Genomic DNA, 17,977 nt, shown 5'->3' on the forward strand with positions numbered 1-17,977 from the left:
GAATAGCATATGGGAACCAGTATTGAGGAAGGATAGAAAAATAATAGATTTATAAGCCTTAAAATTCACCCCATAATTGCCCACGGGCATATGGCGTAGTGGTTAAGAGCGCGGGCTACTAACCCCAAGGTTCCGAGTTCGATTCACGGCAGCGACCTGATTAATAATAGTAATAATAATATAATAATAATAACATCGTTAGGAATGAGAACCCAGGTTCGAAATTTCCCCAAGACACCTAAAGAAGGCTGGAGGGTATATCAGCCGAAACGTTGTGTTGACAACAAACAAGATGAGGACAAATATCCGTCAAATGTAAATAATGTAAATCATATATTGTTGTGACTTACATTATTGACAAATAATACATTGCTGGGTGGATGGGAGAAGGAATAATAATAATAACCTTATCACAGAAAGATAGATTTTTCAATGAAAGTGACTTAGCAAAATACGCGTAGATGTTATTTTTTGTTTGTTTTTGCATTTTGTTTTTTTTTAATTTTATTTGTTATTCTAACTTTGTACTGACAGCAAGAGAAGTAGATATAAACAAAGAACTGAAATAAAATGAAACAATCGTGGTTGGCAAACAACTTAGATTGAGCTTTGTTATTGAAAGCTGTAATGATGATGGTGGAGGTGATGGTGATGGTCATTGTGATGATGGTGGTGGTGAGTAGGTAACGAAAAGTGTAGTATTTTTTTATTTTAACTGAACTAATTTTTTTATATCGCTTCTGCATATGCACAAGTGCGGTTATTTACTGTCTGCTCGCTTGAAAATAGGTATTTGTTTATAAAATATGGATGACATATGATATAAGTTAACAACAGAAAGATTAAAACGGAATAAGCAATGATATAAAGAGAAACAGAGGGTCGAATCACTAAAACAAGCACGGGATCATCATTGTGTTGAAGGGAAAATATGAATCAAAGAGTATAGAGTGAGTATTTACAAGAAATAAGGGAACGAGTTCAAGATAGAATATGAAATAAAAATGAGAGAGAACGTCAAAAAACTGAAAGGTGCTTTTAAATAAAGATGATGCAGAATATACAATTTATAAAGGAATACTAAATTCTGTGACTCTATATAAACTTATAATCATCAAAAGAATCTCATATTTACCATGGAGTTGCTACTGCAAGTATATATTTAACTAGCACCACCTTCAAATTCACAGTCATCACCACCAACACTATCATCACCACCAACACTATCATCACCACCAACACTATCATCACCATCATCTCCATCGCTACTATAACCATCACTTCATCACCGTCACTACCATTAATACAACTGCTATCATACCATCGTCATTATCATCACTCTTTCTATCTTCACCATCTCATTATTTCAGTGAGAGAAAGAGAGAAAGAGAGAGAGAGAAGCTGGAATGAGACGAAGATAAAGAAGTATGCGTTTAGTTATACTCACAAATAAACAACTAATATCATCTGGGAATTCAGTGGCAAAAAATATCATAACTGCGGTATTGGTTGTAGCACAACCCAAAGATTCTAAAGCTCTCACAATGAAACTTAGTATGATGAACACCATATTATAAGAACCCTGGTTAGGGATGTATTTAAGCAATCTGATGAGAGAGATATATACAAATATTAATAATGGTTTCTAACAACAGTGCAATTTTCATAGTGAGAACAGTCGAAAACAGGAAACTCGAGTATATATTTTGTCAGTAAGAAAACAATAAAAGCAAATGAAATAGTAATAAAAATAAATATAATTATATTTTAGTCATGAGGAAAAGAAAAATTATATTTCGAATTTAAGTTCTTTCTGTTTTTTAGTTTACCCAGTGGCTCCCTAGGGCCGGATTTATAGGGGTGTGGAGGGGGCAATTGCTCGGGCATCTTAGGTATTAGGGACCCCTGCTAGGAAAGGTATGTAACACTCAATACGGGAAGCCTCCCCCACCACCTTCCAGCAATCAGGCATGATGAGGCACACTCATTATACAAAAGTATCTTGACTTCTAAAAAAATGTAATGGATTCTCTTTTATGATAAATACCCATAGATTTTTTCCACTTTAGAGATACCAAATAATTCAATTAAAAAAACTTTACTAAATAATTCAATTAAAAAACAATTTATTGCCAGTCCCAAAGCACTTACAATTTCCGAGAAAATTGTAGCTGCTTTTGGAACAACAGAGAAAATGGAAAGACCAGAACACTCCTGAAAATGTATGTATGTATGTATGCATGCATGCGTGTATGTATGTATGTATGTATGTATGTATGTACGTATGTATGTATGTATGTATGTATGTATGTATGTATGTATGTATGTATGTATGTATCTGTGAGTGTATGTGTGTTTGTGTAAGTATAAATGTATATAAAGAAATTTTCCTCAAATTTGATATTTAACAAAATATCTGGATAATTTTTTGGCGAACAAGCTATGGTGAAGAAGCTATAAAAAATATTTTACGTTGAGATTTTAGATTTAGTTAGGTATCATTAATTTCATATCGTATGCTATTTTTCCACAATCCTCTTTCATTTGACCAAGATATTTTAAATTTTGTTGCACATCTGATGTCTAAGAATGGCTGTATACGCGTGTGACTTTTTTTTTAAACTTAACTCTGGAGAACTGGAAGGACATATTACTTTGTCTTGTCTTACCCATTTCCCCCCGCCTAAATTTGTCTTTTATATGCTCAAAGAGAACAGTGATAATTTTCTGAAATAGTGTTCTGAATATGTTGTAGGCTTTACTGCGTTTAGAGAAGATTTTTACTTCGCAAAAATAACAAACAATACGACAATATGAAACAATTCTGAACAAATCTCACTTACCCCAAAAAAACTGTGTTCATGGCAGAAAATGCTGTTGCAACATATAAGATATGTCTTAATTCAAAATGATAGAGCTGTAAGAAATAAACAGACAAGACTTAGTTTCAATTGCGAATGAGTCCTGCTGATTTGTCAGCATATTTTAGAAAAAGATCCCATCACTTTCAAATGAAACTTGGACAAATTTCTTCAAGGGATAACAGATAATCTGCCTACGCTCGAATACATGTCAGTCAACAGCAACTCTTAACTTGATTTTAAAATGACTTAACAAATCCTAACAGGTGGTACTACTAAAGTTAGATATGGCTTGGGCCAATATTTGGTCGAAGTATATCTAAGACATCTAAGTTATATAGGAGATGCGATCCCTAAGTCTTCTGGTAGGTAGCGCCTCATTATAGTATGGGGCCGCCGCGTCGAAGGCTTCTTGGTTAGAGGAAAGGTTTGAAATCCTTTTGCTAATACCCTTTACCAGGTTCCTGAACACGATGGGTGGGCGACAGGATGCTGTGTTGGTGTATGTTTGCCTCTCGTTCGGTTTGTGGTAAGGCCTGTGAGTACCGGAGCCCAAGTCCAGCGTGACGTCTAAGAAGTACGCAGTGGTGAGGTTGGTTTCTAAGGTGATCTTCAACCCCATAGCGGCAAGCGTGCTGATTAATTCCTTCCTAAGTCTATTTAGTGTGTGGCTGCTTGCTCCCTTAGAGATGACCAGGGCGTCATCTCTGTATAGGTCAAAGAAGACATAGGGGATCTTTTCCTAAGGGTATCCAGGATGTACAGCCTTATGAGGTCGCACATGTCGTAGGCTCCCATCGCTACGTCAAAGGAGCGTGTGGGGTCGGATTGCTTGACCCATGCCGAACTTTTGTTAAATAGTACTGTCTTCCTGACAAGGATAATAATTTCTACATTTCTATCGCTAAAGCTAGTGAAGACCCTAGCGAAAGAAAGCGCTTTGGTCAGTAGCCCTTTTGATATAGACGCGTAAAAGTCGACTATATCAAATTGGGTGAAACTTGTCCTGCCTCTACCCTTGTTGACGTTAAACCATGCCTTCACTTCACTGGTGCTGCGTCAAAAGAAAGGGTTGGTGGCCCCTACATGAACGGGACGAAACGCTGCAAGCTATGCATAGCTGAACGCACGAGAATCCTAAAATTCGATAAAGAGAACCAGGCACTATACTTAACTCCAGAACGGAGATTTTCGGGCTATGTTTGCATTTTAGGAAATTTCTGTTGGCATTTTAGGAACCGCAAGTTGGTAGCTAACGATATATATATATATATATATATATATATATATATATATATATATATATAGGAAAATTGAGTTGGCTTACCATTTTTTTGACCATTTGTGGACCCAATACATTCATGAGTGGATAAACACCAAACAGCAAGCTGATTAAAGTATTGTTCATTCCATGACGTTTAGCCTGCAGGAAAAAAAATATCCATTTCGTTCATTAAATCTGATCAGTCATAGAAGTGTAAAGGTGCATTATTGTAGGGACAAGTCGACGTATTTTGTAGGAAGAATACAGTCGTTTAACTGAGACCCTAGTGCTTGACTAGAACTGATTTTATTCATATCCATAGAATGAAAGACAAATTCCTCTACTAAAGACAGCCAATCTGTCTGCCTTTTTAACATACACCACTCTTTTCTTAATCCCAATAACAACTGCAACTGAGCAAGAGATTAAGCGAAGGTAAACCGAGTTCGTGACACGGTTTGCACTCTTAGTTGATGTATTTCGCTTATCCCAACAAATGCTATTGAGAAAGGCTTAGGAGTTACATAATCTAATATTTTATAGTAAATTGACGATCATTCTCTCAAATCAAAAATTAATATTTTCGTCATTAATCACAGGTGGAAAGCTACAAATCCGAAATCAAAAGATCATTCTAGGTCTTAGTTGCAGTGCCTTGAACGGTGGAGTTGTCAGAAATAGCACTCAATATTTAGTTATGTCTATTTAGGTTCTGTGTTCAAAGCTCACTTGTAATTGGCACAACTTTTCACCCATCCAGGGTTTCTATACAATAGATGTAATAGTTATATACTGAAGTCAACAGGGCCCAACCAAATAAGTTTCCCTTCAAGTTTAATCACTATAGTTTGTGTTTCGTTTGAAATCAATATTTCGTTTTTTTTAAATATGGTCATCACCACTGTATGAAATGTTTTCGGTTCCTGTCAGCGCGCTCCTGAGATTTAGGTTCAATTCCTAGTTGCGTCTATTTTACTTTACTTCTCCAACATCGTTAATGTCCAAGAGAAGGACATAAATATCACTCTATTTTATATTTGTTCTGCTTTTAACTTTTCTAGCTGATGTTCGCTCGATTCTCCCATAAAATTAGTAAACTTGTTTCAAATCTGCTTCATTTTAGTTTTTTTAATACATGTATAAAAATGTAAGAATGTTTAATTTAAGCCATAATAAACAGATGAAACATGTAAATCGCATACTAAAGTAGAATTTGACTCTTGTAGATCACGTTGGTTACGTAGATCGCATACCAAAGTAGCACCCAAAATTTAATTTTGTTTTCTCTTTTTATACCTTTCATTTTCGCATTAATTCCTCCAAAACAAGAGTTGAACACATTGCTATAAGCTGTGGGAAAAAAAACATTTGTCAACACTTGTGGTGCTGCTACTGATTCTAAATAGCATGAAGTTGCTTCCATTCTTGATAACTATTCTCAGCTTCCTGAAAAATAAACACTCCTAACCTCTCTTCAAGATCACAATCATCAATCTACAAAGTCTCATTGTGTTTGAATAGTTTCACAAGTATCCGGTTGGTTCGTAAGTATCGGTTGCAAATATTAGACTTAATAAATCCGCGATCTATGGTGAAAATAGATTTTTATCAGTGTTAAGTGATTTCACAACACTGTGACCAACTGCTTCTGTGAATGTACGTTGAAAACTATTGTCTGATATGATATTTGGTGAGAATAAAATATATTGACCAAAGAACACAACAGTGTTGATCGAACCAGTGAGGGAGCTACATTCAGAACAACAATCTCTAATGTGCCTGCGCCCTTTTAAAGTCGGACGCAATCGGTGAAGCTTCGGCTCGGCAACGGAATACGGTGATCGATTCAGCCAACTGTTGTACGCTCTCTCCTCGATAGTTGTCAGAGAAGACTTCAAAGTGCAACGATCAACATGAGTGTAGTTGTTCCTTTGCAGCTGACAACGGTTTGGCCGTTCAGCGGGTACGACCTCAACTACGAACATGAATGCGAGCTGAGAACGAAGCTTGGGCACCACCAGGAGCACGATCACGGCCATGAGCATGGCCACGAATACGGCCGAGAAGACGGCCGCGAAGGCGACCGCGAAGGCGACCGCGAAGGCGACCGCGAAGGCGACCGCGAAGGCGACCGCGAAGGCGACCGCGAAGGCGACCGCGAAGGCGACCGCGAAGGCGACCGCGAAGGCGACCGCGAAGATGGCCACAATCACAACGCCGAATGCCCGGTAGCTGGCGAGAAACGTATAGCACAAACATTCACACTCGCACTGGAATTGTCGGCCGACATGCAGCTCGCCAACAAGCGGACTGAATCGGTGGAGCTTCCGCTAGGCGGGGGAGTACAGCGATCGATGAGGTTTCAGAGAAATTTGGAGTCATTTGTAGAGGGTCATGTGATCATAGATTATTGCGACTGAAATACATTTCACCATAGGTCTGCTGAATCAGGATTGACTTGGAGCTTGACTACGGCAGCAACAACTCAGTGCCGGTGATGGAACGTGAATAGCTCTCTTCTTCACTGGCTATTTCAGTTATTTAATCCCAGTTCAGCTCAGATTCGATAGAGCAATGACCGAAAGTCTTTCAACCATTACCAACACACCTTTTTTTTCCAGACAGTGAGTCAAGAACTACATTATCCAAAACATCCTTTCTTGATGTTGTAATTATTTTTGCTGTTGTTTAACCCCGGTTAATTCTTTGACGCAGTAGATCAAAACTGTTCTAACTGTAGCCATCACAGCTTTTATTCAGAAATGTTTTTTTTTTTCTGTCTGAATAAAAGATATAAGGATATCCAATATATCCTTACATCTTTTTTTCTCAAGATAATACGAGGGTCGGCTGAAAAGTTCATAGGCTGACCAAGATACTCGCATGGAATGTGACCAAATGAGGTTTCTTCCATCAGTGTTACAGTGCTTGGATGCCATTGAAGAACCTTTCATCTGTTAGTCAAAAAAGTTGGCAGCAGCAGACATGACGTCGTCATCATTACTGCAATATTGGTTTCCAACCAAGTGCTTTTTTTTTTTCATATTGGGGAACAGATGATAAGTCAGATGGGGCCAAATCATAAGAATAAGAAAGCCGATCAACCAGGTCAAAGCCACAGTCACGTACAGCACCCATTGAAACCACGTACTTGTGTGCTGGAGCATTGACATGGGGAAGCAAGACCTCTTTCTTCAGTTTTTCTGGCTATTAGGTCTTGATAGCTTTTCGTAACTGCTTCAGCAAGTTGGCATAGTACTTTTCTTTGATGGTGTGGCCCTTTAGAAGACAGTCAATAAACACAATGCCTTTTGCATCCTCAAAATCTGATGCCATCATCTTCCCTGCAGATGAAACAACCTTGGCCATTTTAGGAACAGGTGAGGAGGGATGTTTTCACTGCACAGATTATCTCTCTGTCTCTGGCTCAAAGTAATGAAGCCAACACTCATACTGGGTTAGGAAACGTTTAAGAAAACCAGCTGGATCTGCCTCAAACAATGTCAGATTTTCCCGTGACGTGATCAGCCTGGTGTACTTTTGATCATGTGTCAGAAGACACTTCGTCCAACCAAGTCATACCAAGTTTTGTAGAATATTCTCAATTCTCTCACAGCATATGTTAATAGCATTGATTATTTGATTCATAGTTAATTACCTGTCATCCATCACCGTGTGGGGAACACGATCAATGTTTTCCTCAGTGGAGGCAGTTGCTAGACGTCCAGACCTTGGTTCATCTTCAAGAATGTCCCTTCTCCTCTTAAATTCAGCTGCTCCCTTTTGCACTGGTTGCTACATTAGGGGAGCATCATCCCCTAATGTAGCAACTATGTCAGCATGAATGCTGTTAGGGACAAAATCCTTTTCCTGCAGGTACTTGATAACACCACAATGCCAAATTGTGTCCATTTTCAAGAGAAGTTGCAACTAGTTACTTTTGAAGCAGTCAAATGTCTTGAGCTGTGGGGTGTCAGTTTATCCGGGAAAAAATAAAGCAGTTATTAAGAATTGAAATCAATGCATGCAAGATTTCACAACTCAAGCATCACGCCTTCATAGTTAGCCAATGAACTTTTTTAGCCCACCCTCATAGAGTATGACTTCAGGCACTTGTGGTTACTATTAGTAATAGAACACCAGACCATATAAATATATGCATTTGGGGCAGGTTGTCCAGAATATCGACGACACATTCTTGACTGATTGTCCTGTACACTATAATTTCTGACATCGTCTTCATAGTCACTACTATTAAGAGAGAAAACACATTTAGGAGCAATTATTTAGAGAATGAATATACAGTGAGAGAATGAAGATATTTTAATAAGGTTACCTACCTCAACTGGATAGTTAACTTCTAGTAGAGGGAACACCGAAGCAGATATCAAACGAGATAGCAACAGTGCCGTTATAAGCAATTTTTGTCGAGAAGCAATTTTCTTTGGTGAGTCAGATATTTCGTTGGTTGCTGAATCATTATTGTCTGGTACCTCCTCCGGATTCCTCATGATCTCCATATTGCTACACATTTTACTCTCTGTTTCTGTCTCTCTCTCTCTCTCTCTCTCTCTCTCTCTCTCTCTCTCTCTCTCTCTCTCTCTCTCTCTCTCTCTTTCTCGTTCTCACTCTCTCTCGTTCTCACTCTTTCTCTTTATCGCTCTCTCTCTCTCTCTGTCTCCCTCGTTCTTTCTTTTTCTCTTGCTCTGCCCCCTTCTTTCACTGTACCTCAATCATACTGTCTCTACTCACAGTCCCACTATTGCACTGTCCCCTTTCTCACTGTTCCCCTTTCTCACTCTCCTTCCCTCTCTGGCATTGAACTTTTCTGTTGTTGCATCCCCTTTCACTACCTCTCTCTCTCACTATTCCCACACTCACACTGTTCCCTTCTCTCACTGTCCTTTTCTCTCACTATCTTACTGTACCGTTCTTTCGCTGTTTGCTTCTTTCACTAACCCTCTCTTAATTCCCCCTCTCCCACTATAGCCTTACATGTCCTCCTCTCACTCCCACACTTACTCAGCTTCCTTCATTGTCTCTCTGTACCAAAGAAATAAAAAAAATATTGAAAGACTGTAAGACATACATAAATCAGTACATAGTTCTCATCAACAACAATAAAATCATGAACAGTAACAACAATCGAGAGAGATCCTATGTGATCGCTCACATTGAAATAAAATATCCTTCAAATCATCATATAGAAAAAAGAATAGTTGTCTGTGGAATACTCAGCCACTTTGCACGGTAATCAATATATATAATATGCTATGTGTGTGTGTGTGTATATATATATATATATATATATGCACCTATATATACAGGTAGATGTAGGTATGCACATATTTGTACGTATATATGCATATATTCATTTATTATTTGTTTTATATATTTATATATATATATATATGAAGTTCTCTAAATATAAATTCCCTTCCAAAAACAACTTTCCCAAACTATAAAACGGATCACTTCATCACCTAAATTGTTGCACGTCTTCTCAGATAAAATGGAAATTATGTATCCTATTACTATCGAGGAATACACCAAAATCATCAAGTAGGAACTATACAAGTCTTATAAGCTGGCACCGACATCTGCTCTTGACAATATCGACACCAACCAATGCAAGCTTATGAACAAATTATACGTGGACGATCGCACAGAATCCTACTCCTCTACATCTCCACATTTCAACCTTAAGGATCATAAGAAAGACTTCATAACTAAGCCCATCTATACGCCTCATATACTTTACCAAATCCGACCTGGGAAGAATACGCAAAAATATTCTATATAAAATAATACCAATCGTCAGGGAGAAATTGTACCTCAACTTATGATCCTGTACAGGTGAAGTCATAACATGGTTCCATCTCTTAAACAACAAAAACTCTTCTTTCCTACAATTCGATATAAATAATTACTATTCTTCTATTTCTCCCAAACTTCTTAATCAAGCTCTCCTTCTAGCTAGGAATCTAACTAACCTAACCCCACTATAAATTAACATAATTCTTAATGCCCGTAAAAACCTTGTTTCTTTTGAGGACAAACTTTGGTACCGGGTTGATCGCTATAACAATAACTATAACAAATTATTTAACATTACTATGGGATCATCCGACTCTGCCCAAGTCACCGAGCTCGTTGGACTATACATACTCTACCAGTTCCGAATACATTTCCTTAACATCAAGGGAGGCCTCTACAGAGATGACACTTAGCTAGTCACCAAGGGCGTTAATAAATCCACTTTAGAACGAGTTAGGAAAGATCTATACAATTTTTTTTTCTAACCTCAACCTATCTATTACTTTTGAAAATTCTCACAAAAAAATATTTTTAGACGTAACTTTAAACTTAGAAACCTCCCAATACTCCTCATATCGCGAACCTAACCAACACCTTAAGTACTTAAACATTAATTCCAATCACAACAAATCCATCTTTGATAATATAGTTAAGGGTATCTCGATTCGTATATCTGACCCCTCATCCACTCAGGAAATATTCAATAACTACGTTCCATATTACAACCAAGCGCTTACTGCCAGCGGCTTCTCCCAACAAATAAAATACATCTCTAATACTAGACTCAAGCTACATATATCTCAAATTATATCACAACGACATGCTAACCATCAGAATCACAACAGACCACACAGACTATACTAGTACCCCGGGAGAACCCAGATTAAGACAACTTAGACCCCACACGCACAAATATAACACTAGGTCAAAAGCTAGAACAACTAACAATAACAGGCCATATTATGCCCCTCTAATTTCTAAAAATATAGATTATACTCCCTCTAAGCAATCAAAAAAGTAGTCGACGCTCTATTCTATAGTATACACCACCCCCGCCTTCTCACTAAACGTTAAGACCTTAGTTAAATATTTTTTTAATATACAAGACTCCATCTTCCTGCGTCAGCATAAATATTACTTTATCTCTAATAAATCTATTTTAACGCATTTCCTTCCTGATATCTTTTAGGGAGTGTTTGTTGCCTGAGTAGCTCAAAAGGAGAAATATCGTCACTTATGATGGTAGTACCCGGTCTTATATTATCTTCTATTATTGAAAGAAGTTTTGCCGCAGACCTGTCGGGGACAATAAACGTGAAACACTCTTAGCGTCTACTTACTTCCTCCACAACACTAATCTCAAAAAGTCTTCTTTGGACGTGACCTTGGCGTTGTTGTTGACAGCGATTTGCGTTGGACAAAACACATTGCTAAAATTGCCAAGAAGGCTGAGGGTATCTTGGCATCACTTACCAAGTCCTTTGTGAGCCGCTCTCCGGCTATCTATCTGAGGCTTTATATAGCTATGGTGCGGTCTCACCTGGAATTTGCATCACCGGTCTGGAACCCCTATCTTGCCCCGGATATTAATTGTCTGGAAGCCGTTCAGCGATGTGCAACCAAGAGAATACCCTCCATCAGGCATTTGCCATATTCTGAACGCTTTACTTCTCTGAGCATGGATACATTGAAACTCCAACGTCTAGCAACTGACTTGGAAGACACCCATAAAATTATTAACCATCTTACTAACTATAACTCTGAGCACCTTTTCAAACACCACCTGTCTAACACCTGTGGGCATGTTTACAAAGTCAGAAAACAGCACAGCTCCCATGACTTTCAGAAACACTTTTTCCCGCTAAGAGTTGCTGAAGTATGGAACAAACTACCAGCATCAGTTGTTAGTTGTCGGAGGACTGCATCCTTCAAAACTTCCATGCTTCCTGAGATTCGCCAACACTACACCTGATTTTCTCCCCTCCATACACATGCAAGCATGGATCTGACTCATACACTGTTCACTTTCCAGACATTTGTACATTACTGCATATGCTTTATACGCACTTTTGACAAGTTGAAGTGCACCTGAGCACTGTATACAATAATTTCATTATTTTTTTTTTATTATAAATACCTCCAAAAACCCATTGTTAATGTAGTTGACGTCAGACACAATTTTTTGTTGGGTCCTCCTATCACTCTTGGGTTAGCCAAAATATATGCAGCGCAAACTTCTCTCAAATAGTTATTCCAGTCAACAACGTAATTGACTTTCATTTCAAGCTCACGTTCACAAAATTTGATACTTGTCATGTTTACAAATGGACTCTTCCCGACTGAACTATTTTCGAAAAAGCCTTCTCGAACAGAGAATATTTATTAAGATTTAACTTTATAACATATCTCAAAACTTGCGATGGTTGTTTTATATTGTGGAGATAGTATTTATATTAGTTCTTAAAATGTCCTAAATGTAGATTAATCTCAAGAAAAATTAATAAGACATATATAATAAGCTCACTTGAAAAAAAGTGATGGTTTTTTTATATAAGGGAGATAACTTAAGTTTTTAGTGGGGATATAATCCACTTTTTTAATGACATTTTTTTAATGCTGGTGAGATAACCAAAAGGTACCCAAGTTCTTACTCTATTGAGAAGAAATCTTGAAATAACCTGACTTACATGCATACTTTATGCAAAGAATATGCACGAGATGAAAAAGAGCCTTGACCTAGTTGTAACATTCTCAAAGGATGTAGGGTTAGAATTTGGTCAGGAGAAATGTTGTTATATGGTTGTGGAAAGGGGGACAAACTGTAAAAAGGATTAGCAACATCTCCATCAATGACTTGGTTGTTTCCCCTATATCTGACGAGGAATTTTACAGGTGTCTAGGAGTAGATGAAAACGTATCTTTAGCTAGAACATTTGTTAGAAAAACTCCCTAATAATGTACTGTATGTTAGACATGAGAGACAAAGAATTCCAAGACTTTTAGAACAAAGGGATTTATCCAATAGTTTCTGGAATGGTCTTAAAAAAGGAATGAGTTTGGGTGATGCCTAATCAATTCTTAAAAACACGGTTTCCACATATATGAAAATATTTAACATAATGAAAAAATTCTCATGAAGACTTATAAGTATATAGGAGTGAATAGAAATAAAACATTTGTAAAATGTAGAATTTTCATATCTGCTGTATCATATTATTTGATATGATACAGCAGATATGAAAATTCTACATTTTACAAATGCTTTATTTTTATTGACAGTAAAATAACAACATATCATAGTAATAATTTAACATATAGCATAATGACATAATAATCACATAATAATATAACAACATAACATATAGTAAAAACAGAGCAATTTAATTACATAAAATTATAACAATATAACATAAGATAATAATATAGCATAATTGTTGTATAATTAGTACTTACAAATTAAACTTATATTTAGCTTATTGGTTTCTGTGTACTTCTGATTGAATCTTGCAAGTTAGACAGGAGAGGAATAATCCAGATAGTACCTTACTATCTTTATCGTTAGCTCCAAGTTGTCCCTGATCTAGCAGACAGACTTATGATTCCATAAATGTCCTTAACAGTGGTAAATGATATATTCTTAAATACAGTGGGGGAGTTTGCAACAGGAATCAATGTTCTTCAAGTTCACAAATCTCAAGATATCAATGAGATAGTAATTGTTCTCTGCTTCTAGGTTTTTACTTATTAAAAACTGGTATGTCACAAATGTTCTCTTTCTAGGTATTATAACACTGTACAATTATTGATCTCTTCTTTCTGAAAGACACAAAGTAAATCATTGAAAATGCTATGCATAGTTAATGTATTATGTATTAGCAATAGATGTTGATTCAGAAAATTGTGGAAAGCAAGTGGTAGACTGATTAAAACAGAATATGTTATGTTTATTGTTTGTGTAAAATAAATGGTTTGTAATTTCTCCCCACTTTTATGAATGACACTCTGGACTGAAAAATATATTACAGCTATGAAATAATTATATATGTAAATGTATTCTGACACAGCTGGTCATTTATTTAAGATGGCAACTTTCATTGTAAAAACAAGTTAATTTTGTTTAATCAACTGCAAATAATTATTAGAAGAACCAGTAATATACCAATGAATAGATTTACCATAGATGATGGCATTTCATTCTGGGCCTTCAGTTTCTACTTCATAAATGAGCATAAAATACATTACAAAGCATTATCATCAACTGTAAAAAAAGTGCACGAAAATAGATTACCTATACAGAGGTAACTGATCATGCAAGGGGCAATAATCACCAATCCACACAATTTCTTCTACAAAATGTGCAGTTATTCTTCAACATGCAAATACACTGTGATACCTATTTCAACACACATGAATAGTACAATACACCTATGGCCATAACTACAACATCATCCTATAAATACTATATCCCCTTGCTCAGTCCAGGCAAAAAAAATATGCACAGACATCTCAGAAGTAATTAGACACCACATGTTATAACATTTTGACAGTGTTGATATTACTCATAAGTACAATGCCCAAACTGGTTAAATAATAAAAAAAAACTGCACAAGTCATGTCTACCAAATACTAGATTAAGTATTTAAAAGCATCAAATAACATTAGTTTGTTTCAATAAATAAATCTTTCAAACATGATGGTGTCTATTTACTTTAGAGATGTCTATGTATATAACAAAACTATGAGAAAGTAACACACTTATAAATAGATTTACAATCTACCAACTAAAAATATCGACCACCTCACATCAGAATTTAAACAACATTATTTACTATAAGACTTGATAACTTACAGTTTATTTTAACTTAAAACTCTTTATAACAAAAGGGATTTGAAGCTTTTCCTTAAAGATCTATGTATATACAGATGTTTGTGTACATACAGAGAGAAACAGCAACTATCATACTCTGACCAAGCCTGTAGTGCCCCATGCAACTTCAGTAACACCCAGAATCTTCCACCTCCATGTCACCTTTTGTCTGGGTGGAATTTTGTCTTGTCTATGGCTTGCAACATGCTGTTGTATAATAACTTCCAGTTTTCCTCTATGTTATAAGTCTCCATCTCATCCTCATTTTTTGTGAAATGTTCCAACTTGTGTTTCTCTGAATTTTTGCCTATTCAACAGTTCTTCAGATTTTTATATCTTTCTTCTCCAACTTGTGTCTCTGAGTTGACACAGATCTTACTCTGAAGTCACTAGTTACTAAGCCATCTCCAGAGAAAGACTTAGCATTCACAACTATCAGCCTCTTCCATTTCCCCATGAGTATGAAATCTTGTGTGTTCACCTGATTGTAGAAAATCAAATGACTGGTTGGTTTGTAGAAGTAAGTTGCAAATTATCAAGTCATTAAAGTTGGGCAGATGGATCTATGATACACAAATGGGGAATGTCATCTTTCTCCAAGGTAAAGACATCATGCTCAAATACACTACACCCAGCAATTTTCTCTTTTTATATTTTGTGCATGCGAGTGTGATAATGATTATGTACAACATCTTTCTCTCTATATTTAACTTTTATCAAGGCCAAATTCCATTTTAATATTGTTACTAAATTGTTGTTATTATTATCATTGTTATTGGCAGAATTGTTAGTATGCCAGAAAATATATATATATATATACAAGGTATTGAAGGCCAATCTAAAAAAATGCTGAAACTTATGAAGAAGATGACAGAGAACTGAGATATGTGGCACATTGCTGTACTCTAGAAGACCCACCCACCAAAATAGAGTTGAGATTCTAAAACCAAGGTGCCGCATAAAAGCATTAGTGTGAGTGCTAGTGCCACATAGATAGCAGTGGTGTTGGTGCTCCATAAAAAGCATGGGTGACGGTATCACACACAAAGCACCCAGTACAATCTGTAAAGTGGTTGGCATTAGGAAGGATATCCAACCATAGAAACCAAGCTAAAACAGACTATGGAGCCTGGTATGACCTCTAGCCTTGTCAGTTCCTGTCAAGCAGTCTAACCCATGCCAGCCTGAAAAACAGACGTTAAATGTTGATGGTGATGATATATACACACATGAAAATGATACATGCACACAGGCATGGACACACACACATACATACATACATACAAACAACAAAAATATGAATGGAGAAAATTATATCTTTAATTTGTGGCTCCACCATACGATGCCAACAATCAATTCTGGTGTATCAACATATAAAGATACAGAAAATATCAGTCAAATAAATATATCCAAAATACATGTTAATACATTACCAAGGCAATCCAAAATTGCATTTTCCACAATTGTATCACTTTGTACTCTTTTAACACTGAGTGCTTTACTGATATCTGCGTCCTCGATGTTTTAATCCCTTTTTCTTCTCATATATATATATATATATATATATATATGCATATATACACACAAACACACATACAAGCATTCACACATAAGCAATATCTATTTCATGCACATCACATAAGAACCAAAATGATTTTGAATATTAGAAAGCCTCACCATGGGCATTAATAAGAGTGTAAATACATTCTTTGTGTTAATCTGATGAATAGAAATGTTTATTGGCTGCTTTCAGAAAAAATATATCTGACTTCCTTAGGCACAGAAAATTATACCAGTCCAATATCAAAATATTTACCACTTTCTGAATCTTAATTCAAAATTCATACATTAAATTCACATGTATAATGGATTGGAAATTATTTAACTTTTTGTATTTAATAATTTATTATCTGTAGTTTTAGTCTGAATGTGTAGTTTTTACTTTACCCATCTGAATTGATATTGTGTTAATGATTATGACTTTATGACCCAATTTCAAATTTAGATCGTTCATTCTTGATTTCTTTCATCAATTAAGGATTAGTTTATGTTCGTTCTTAAGTTGCACTATCTTTGAAAATTCATTTCATAATTGTCATCATCATCATCATTTAATATCTGTGTTCCATGTCCGCATGGGTTGGATAATTCAACAGGCTCCAACAAGCCAGGGGTCAACATTGTATTTTGGTTTCTTATATGGTTTCAGTAATTAATTTTCTAGTTTTATTTAAAAATGAGGGTGGATTGCTTGTATAGGAAACAGTTGTATTTGCCAATTAACGTATTTTTATTTAGTTTTTATGTTTCTTAGAAGCACAATATGTTACAGATGCACATTTAAATGATCAATATAAAATGCAATGTCATGAAATTTAAAGCTATTTTGTTTGTATGCAAATATGAAGTTTATTCTACAGTTGATAGAATTATTCAGTTGTTGAGTTTTTTAATATTGGTGTATATGTGATATATTATTAGTGTTAATTTATGAATGGATTTAATGTATGATATGCTCAACTTTGTGATGAAACTAAGCATCAATTGAATCAATTTTATTTGTTTGGGAAGGCTTACAAAAGTGATAGATCTCTCTCATTTTCAAGTTAATTATAAACTAGGTTAACTTGTCTATAGGTCTTTAACCAAATTTCCAAGAAATTATGTCCTCTTTAAAAGAAAAATGAAGAATACATTGGATAATGTCAGATATATTATGTTTAGGAAAAAGACAAGAGGATGTGGTTTAGAGTGCTTTTACCCAGATTTTATTCTTTTTTTACAGTACACGCTGTTGGAGCTGCCCATTTTGCATATTCCACTTTTTGGATGACTCCAGTTTTCTCTAATCTGTCTAATTCTTCATTGACGTGTTTTATCACAGCAAAACGTTCCATTCTTTTTGGTTTCAACATTGGTACTGTTTTCTTTAATTTGGAAATATGCCTCAGTCTTAGAACACAAACCTAATTTATCCGACAACACTTCAGAAAAGCATTTTTAAATTTTTTCTTCAATTCATCTGACACCTTATTCTTACTGGAGGAACAATCATTTATGTTATTACAGAACAGATTTATAGGGAGGTCCCATAAATCAAACAACTCCATCCATTCAGTACCAAACAAGTTTGTTGCATTTTTTAACACAAACACTTTTGCATTATAG

General features: G+C 35.9%; 1 protein-coding gene across 1 annotated transcript; it reads right to left on the bottom strand.

The window, feature by feature from the left end:
* Positions 1–2,839: 2,839 nt before the first annotated feature.
* LOC128248842 (uncharacterized) lies at positions 2,840–13,798 on the bottom strand. Its single transcript, XM_052970993.1, has 4 exons — positions 13,396–13,798; positions 8,466–9,168; positions 4,189–4,284; positions 2,840–2,917 (listed from the first exon to the last, which is right to left on the bottom strand). Exons 2-4 carry the CDS (start codon positions 8,655–8,657, stop codon positions 2,840–2,842), a joined length of 366 nt encoding a protein of 121 aa, XP_052826953.1. The 5' UTR covers positions 8,658–9,168; positions 13,396–13,798.
* Positions 13,799–17,977: the final 4,179 nt, after the last annotated feature.

The sequence above is a fragment of the Octopus bimaculoides genome, chromosome 10 (assembly GCF_001194135.2).
Source record: "Octopus bimaculoides isolate UCB-OBI-ISO-001 chromosome 10, ASM119413v2, whole genome shotgun sequence".
NCBI classification, from domain to species: Eukaryota; Metazoa; Mollusca; class Cephalopoda; order Octopoda; family Octopodidae; genus Octopus; species Octopus bimaculoides.